Source organism: Cynara cardunculus, assembly GCF_001531365.2.
Source record: "Cynara cardunculus var. scolymus isolate 2C chromosome LG 3, CcrdV1, whole genome shotgun sequence".
In the NCBI taxonomy this organism is placed as follows: domain Eukaryota; kingdom Viridiplantae; phylum Streptophyta; class Magnoliopsida; order Asterales; family Asteraceae; genus Cynara; species Cynara cardunculus.
In genome coordinates this window covers 29,306,738-29,313,541 of record NC_037530.1, presented here as the reverse complement: position 1 = coordinate 29,313,541, position 6,804 = coordinate 29,306,738, and the positions used below count along the sequence as shown (strand labels likewise).

At 33.6% G+C, this 6,804-nt stretch overlaps 1 protein-coding gene across 4 annotated transcripts; it reads left to right on the top strand.

The window, feature by feature from the left end:
- The first annotated feature begins 1,989 nt into the window (after positions 1 to 1,989).
- LOC112509042 (NEDD8-conjugating enzyme Ubc12-like) lies at positions 1,990 to 6,540 on the top strand. Of its 4 annotated transcripts, none has more exons than XM_025113916.1 (6): positions 1,990 to 2,127; positions 3,781 to 3,894; positions 4,215 to 4,323; positions 5,426 to 5,504; positions 5,585 to 5,701; positions 6,153 to 6,540. In XM_025113916.1, the coding sequence occupies exons 2-6, from the start codon at positions 3,786 to 3,788 to the stop codon at positions 6,288 to 6,290; spliced, it is 552 nt and encodes a 183-aa protein (XP_024969684.1). In that variant the 5' UTR covers positions 1,990 to 2,127; positions 3,781 to 3,785; the 3' UTR covers positions 6,291 to 6,540. The 4 variants fall into 4 exon arrangements, with proteins under 4 accessions (XP_024969684.1, XP_024969683.1, XP_024969682.1 ...); XM_025113915.1 differs by lacking the exon at positions 1,990 to 2,127 and adding an exon at positions 2,162 to 2,249; XM_025113914.1 differs by lacking the exon at positions 1,990 to 2,127 and adding an exon at positions 2,168 to 2,274.
- The last annotated feature ends 264 nt before the right edge of the window (positions 6,541 to 6,804 follow it).

Sequence of the window (6,804 nt, the reverse complement as noted above, 5' to 3'; positions counted from 1 at the left end):
TAAGGGATGTCCGAGCCTCTTAGGCCTTTCCAGGTGAGCAAAGAAAACCTCAATTCAGATCAAAAGGCATGTATATAAGTATTTGGCAAGAAGTCTACTATTGCTTTTGCATAAATGAGAGCGGATATGTGGATCTTTAAAAAGTTTTTGACTCAGCCTGATCCATTTCTAGACTTGTTACTGATATGAAAAATGGGACCCGGTTGGGCCTAAATGATCAAATCGACCCTATCAGTCTGATCTACGATCCATATTTGACCATCAATCATTTTTTGCATCTCTAGTAGGGACTCACATTCTAAATCATGTAGTACAAGTGATGAGTCATCGCAATACTTGTTAGACATTTGGCAAGAAGTCACCTAGTGGTCCAAAATGCACGTTGATACATAGAAGTGAAGATCCCATTTAGAGAGTATTGTTTTGTATGAAGATGTTTTACATGTTCTCCTGTTTACATTTTACTGAAATCGTATGTGGTTTGATTGCATAAAATCATGATATTATAGTATGCAAAATTGCAAATATCTAAACTGAAAAAAGATTGTAAAAGATTTCAAAGGTAAAGCAACAGTTTAAGAATTTGAACCAATAAAAGAAAATTCGATTTTATTATGTAGCTTATGATGTAAATTATGTGATCTTGTAATAGTTTATAAAATACTTTCACTACAATTACCAAATTTTGGGTAACAGTCATGACCAGATAAAAAGGGTGTGATGTTTTTGTTTGGTTACAATACTACTGAAGATAACAAGTTTGGTCTTTATGTTATAGAAACTAAACACAAGATACATGGTTCAACTCATATAGCTTTTGTTTATGCTTTTTACGTCCATCATCCCATTTTCCCACAAAAAAAAAATCATGATTTAACTGTTGTCATTATAAAAACTGTATTTATTGCTGAATATCAACGATGGATTGTCCAAAACCATTTGCTTTTAGCTAAAAAAAGATCAAGAGATACTGAGATAACAACATGACAAACAATATCCATATTGATAAATATGATTAATGTTTAAAAAAAGGTTTAAGAAACTCGACAATCAAGTGATTTGTAGTGTTTAATCTCCAACACGAGGGTTAAACAGATGCATAAATGACTTATTTAAACTAATAAATATAATTATTTTAAGATCATACGTATATTTGGGAATTAGAATTTTGACATAAAGTTTAGATTCGAGCATACACATAATTGATAGGTCCCAAGACATTTCTATCGAAAGTGACTTGGAACCTGTAAAGTTATCAAAATCAAATTCACAAACTACATTATTTTGATATATTATTTGTCTAAATGCTTATTTTATTCCCTCATACTTAAATGAAAACAAATTAAAAAAATTAAAAAACCAAATACACGAAGTATATTCCACATATCTGTTGTAGATAGTATTTTAGGGAGTGTTTGTGAATGCTTATTTGAAAGAACTTATGTTTTTCTACAAAAGTACTTATCAACTTATTATAAGTCAGAAAAGTTTAACTTCTTTAAAAACTTTTTATTACCGGTTTGACACCGATACAAGTTGTTTATCCAAACACCTTAAAAATGTTTATTACCGGTGCCACACTGTAATAAGTCAATAAGTTATTTTTATAAGCAATCCAAAATGGATATAAAGAGATGGTGTTTGAGTGTTTGGATTGCTTATAAAAGCTGTTTTTTTAACTTATTTTAGTTTGACACTGATGATAAGTTGTTTTTTGGTGTTTGGATAAGAAAAAAAAACTGCTTATACCGGTGCCAAACCGGTAATAATCTGTTTTTGATAAGTTAATTCTTCCTGCCTTATGAAAAACTATTTATTACCAATTTACAATTTTAATCTTGTTTTATTTAACTTCGATTTAATACTACATAAATTAATAAACACTTTTATTAAAAAAAACATAATTTGTTTTAAATACGCGATTGTTAAAAGTAATTTAGATAGTATTTGAGGATTATGATACATATTGGGGTGAAGCCATATTTGCAAAAAGTGGACTTGCTTTCAGCGTCATTTCGTCTAGATTCTCTCACCATCGGTTTCGATAAGAACCCTCTCTCCGACCCCCGAAATCTCAAATATCTCCTCTCATCTCCTCTCTCCTTTACGCGGCTTTTCATTCGACAGGTAATCAATCTTTCTTTCTTTATGCATATGATGATGATTGAAATATAAATCACATCTACATGCATATAATTATTGAATACGGATGCGTGATTTCTATGTTCTTCAATCAGATCGCTATACGGGTAAAAGGACGTTTCTTTAGCTTAGGTGCTGATTTTGACTAATCGTTAGTTGATTTCTCTTTGGTCAGGTTTGATCTAAGTATATGTTTCAACTTTCTTTGTTTTGGGATTCCTTTTGATTTTGCTTGTTCAGGGTTTAGCTAGTAGTTGCTGTGTTTACTCAATTAGTGTTTGCCTTTTAAATATTCCGTCACTGATTTGGTGCCCTAATTTTGACATACGATGCTATGTTTGTTGGGTTTTATATGGTTTCTTGAATTACTTAGTTTCTTTTAATTGTTACCTACCTTATTGTTTTGCCTTACCGTTAGGGTGACTTGCCTTTGGAAATATTCTGGTCTTATTCGTTGCTAATTTACCCTGTGTTTGCTCATCTTCTTCAATTATGAAAGCTCTATTTGGGGGACACAGTTTTCCTCTCTAGCAATCTGTGATGAGTGTACGAATTTTGAGATTGGTAGTGAAAATTTGTTTTCTTCCAGATTTATATTCTTATTTTGTTGCTAGCTTCATCAAAGCTACCATGTAATCATCAATATCACAGGATCTTGCTTGTGAATGTCCTTGTTTTCCTTCTTATGCTCAGAGACCTCTACTCTCATTGGTAGAGTGATCAGAGTGGAGACATCCCACTCCCACCGAGGGGATACTTCGTTCTTAGCACCAGTATAAGGCGTATAGACATTACTTTGTATTAGAGGAAGGAAATCTACAGGTAATTGTATGAGAGATTATTCAGCACATGCCTCAAATCTTGGCTGAAGTGCCCTTGGTTTTTAAGATAGTTTTCTTGTATTTCTTCTTTGAGGGTAAAGGTGATAGAATTGTTACACTACCTAAGCAATCAGGATTCTAGAATTGGGTATGGAGCTTGTTTTGGAGTCTAATATTGTGGACCCAAATTTGTAAGAAAATGGTTATGTGTGCAGTATATTTTCTGTATGAGTCTCTTCATTCTTTGTTATATACTACTGAAGTAAAAAAAATTAATGACCGTGGATGGGTCAAATTGGTAAACCTAGCAAATATTGTCTTCGATTTTTTTTTTGTTTCTTGCAATTTACTACTTTGTGTGCTTGTGAGTGCTAGGGAGATACCTTATGCATTCATCCCTCCAATGATATAAAATTACTTCATCTTACATTAAGGTAGAGAGACTATGAATTTGGCATATCAAAAGTCTGCATCCATGTATTCCTTGCAGCCTTTGTATCTTTCATGTATTCTTTATCTTGGAGATGATATGCTATTGTTTTACTCTTCAAGCATCTTTTTAGCTACTATTGTTTGTCATGTACCCCTCTCACCTGAACCTCAACAGTTGCACATTGCAAAAGGCACCATAACCTGGCCCTTCTATATTTTTAGTTGTTTATTCGCTTTATATGTGTGTGCTTGTGAATAAATTTTAGTTTCTTATTGTAGTGTACTATTATTAAATTGTTCAAAGTTAAGGGGGGAACGGAGGGGGGTTGCAGGATACTAATGTATTGTGAATGCGAATTAACTTTAATTTCTTATTGTACTGTAGGTATAATGATTAAATTGTTCAAAGTTAAGGAGAAACAGAGGGAACTTGCTGAAAATTCTAATGGGAAGCCTCCAGTTAAGAAGCAAAGTGCAGGCGAGTTGCGTCTTCACAAAGGTAAAGTTCATTCTTATTTAGCAAGTCAAGTGTGAGTAATAAGCTATTAGAACTTCAAAATCATGATTCACCGCCATATTCTTAGGAAACTAGCTTCTTGATGTAGTGTCATTAAGAGTTTTTGATATTAAGTTTTCTTCCTTGAAAATTTTACATTGTAAGACTGTTTTCTTAATGTTCCAGAGGACCTAAATCACTGTGTCATGGGAAAAGTATTTTTGCAGTTTCTTGTATTCATTCAAGTTACTACACCCACAGATTCATATACAAAGATAAAAATTATTATATTTTGCTTAGTTTCTTCATGTTGTTACTTGTAGATATAAGTGAACTAAACCTACCCAAGACATGTAGCATATCGTTCCCAAATGGGAAAGATGACCTCATGAACTTTGAAGTAACTATCCGGCCTGATGATGGATACTACTTGTAAGTATATCTTTTCAGTTTTATTTGTTATTAGCAAGCTCAGTTGTCACCATTTCCCTTCCTTGTTTATCTTTCTAGTTAAGTTTCATATTCACTGGGAAGTGGCGTTTGCTGACAGAACTAACCCACTTGTTAGTAATTATTGTTAGCTGAACTATGACTAATTTTCAGTTTTCATGCTTTTGGTCATTGTAGTTTAGCATTGTTGTAGCGATGATCTTGCCTCTGGTTCTGTTATGTAAGAATTGTACTTTCCACTCTGCTTTTTGGATACAAAATTTCTTATCTAGTTGATTCCAAAAATGATAAAGGTGATCCTTTGCCCCTCATGTCACCCCACCACTTTCATCCTTGATATTTGTAAAATGAAGTCTTATTTTACAAATCTGTTCCATACCCTCTAATGTTTACTTTTTTGTGCATATGTTTTTGAACGGAGGGAATTGTAACTATATGCATCAACGATCTTTGAAGAATACCGAAACACCATTTTTCTTGAGCTGTTGTTCTGGGCATCCATTTTACTTTATCACAATAGAGGTCACTGATGGCTTTCACCAATGGGGAAGGAAAATTAGAATCCTGAATTATCTTTGATTTTGGAATTTGACATAAATAAACACTCCCATCTTAAGAAAATTTATATAATCTGATTCTAATTTATAGGAGCTGGTTGCCACAGCATAGAACAGAAGTTTCATCTCATCTACCCTGGTTATTTTTGTTTGTTTTTCACATTATTAACATATCAAGATTTGACGAGCAGTTGTCTGCATCTTTGCTTATTGCTAGTACCAAAACAGCTTCTTGATGTTTATCATATTGCATCAGTTAGTGTATCTACCATATCATATGCATATATGTGTGTAAAATAACAATAATAACCATTTGAAGCGGCATATGTAACTTTACATATTGAGTTAAACTGAAAATCCATTATTAGGTTTAAGCATTAGTACTAGACAATGGCTTATGATCTTTAAAATAACATTTTATACTTATCCTTCTTGGTAAGGCGACAGTAGTTACTCAGGAGTTAGATGGATACAAATGAATAGGTATTATATATTTTACATTTATCTAACAAACTATCTGCTTCCAGAGGTGGCACATTTACGTTTACCTTCCAGATTTCGTCCATCTATCCGCATGAGGCACCAAAAGTCAAATGCAAAACAAAAGTGAGATACACTTGGTAACTGTTGGTGTTGTTGATCTTCTTGGCAATTCCTCATTCAACATATAATTATGCTATATGTAGGTTTACCATCCCAACATTGACTTGGATGGAAATGTGTGCCTTAACATTCTTCGTGAAGACTGGAAACCGGTCCTAAACATAAACACCATCATTTACGGCTTGTATCATCTATTCACGGTAAACTCCATCATCTATTAGCCTTTCTGGCACTAGAATAAAATCGACTTTGTAAGACACCAAAGATGTCTAAATGTCCTAATAGACGGCTATATAGGACTTAAATTTATAGGGCCAAATGATTTTATGTACAAATGATGCAACGATCATCTGAACAAGTTTTTTTAGGACACTTTTGAAATCAAGTGTCATATTAGCTTTTATATAAGATATTTTTGAGAATTCTTTTTAAAGGACAAAAACAAGAAACTTAACTAGAATGACTATTTATTTTTAAGTTGTTCTAAAAAAAATTCTTGGACGCCCTATCAACTTATTGCAACACTCTCATTTGGTCCTTATAAAGCAGTCTGTTAGGACAAATTTGACGTCCTATAAAGCCGATTTTGTTGTAGTGTGGTTGGATTTCTTTGTGAACTTGTGTTAGACCAACAAGAGGCTTATTGTGCAGGAGCCGAATCATGAGGATCCACTGAACCGAGAAGCAGCTGCAGTGTTGAGAGACAACCCAAAGATGTTCGAGTCAAACGTGAGAAGAGCAATGGCAGGTGGGTATGTTGGGCAGACATTCTTCACCAGGTGCATATAAACTGTTGCACAACCACAGCAGAAATAAGGTGGATGGTGGTGTTGTGGTTGCCAAAATGTGTGGATCCAAAACTCTGGGTCTTTTTGCAAATTGGGGAAGAGGGGGTTGAGTTGTTTATTGCAAAATGATCTGTTTGTATGCTCTTATGTGTCTGTCACTGTGTCTTTCTGATGGCATTATTTAGGGTCACTTGTTATGTAAAACTCTTGTGTTTCTGGGAAGATAAAGAATCTGCTGTTTTTATTCATTGGATCAAGATTGCAAAAACCGTTGACAAAAGCATGCTTTTTATTCCGTTCAGTTGCGTCTGAATACTTGTTGCCGTTCTAGTTAGAGTATTTTGATGCTATCATGTCTTGTATAAATCTTTATCTGGTTTATGTTTGGTTACGGTCAAAGTGTTGATATGAAACCGTTAAGCATCTGTTGTGTTAAACGTTGCTCGTCTTTTTATTGTACATGTTAGGGCGATCGTAATCTAATTTACGGGTCAATTTCAGATTTTGTAATTGTT

What these genes read in the sequence shown, in the direction of transcription:
- LOC112509042 (XM_025113914.1), top strand. Translation starts at nt 2,187, where the DNA reads ATGCATATAATTATTGAATACGGATGCGTGATTTCTATGTTCTTCAAT. An exon ending in CGAGTTGCGTCTTCACAAAG is followed by an intron (nt 3,895 to 4,214) that starts GTAAAGTTCATT and finishes TGTTACTTGTAG; the next exon opens with ATATAAGTGAACTAAACCTA. An exon ending in GCTTGTATCATCTATTCACG is followed by an intron (nt 5,702 to 6,152) that starts GTAAACTCCATC and finishes CTTATTGTGCAG; the next exon opens with GAGCCGAATCATGAGGATCC.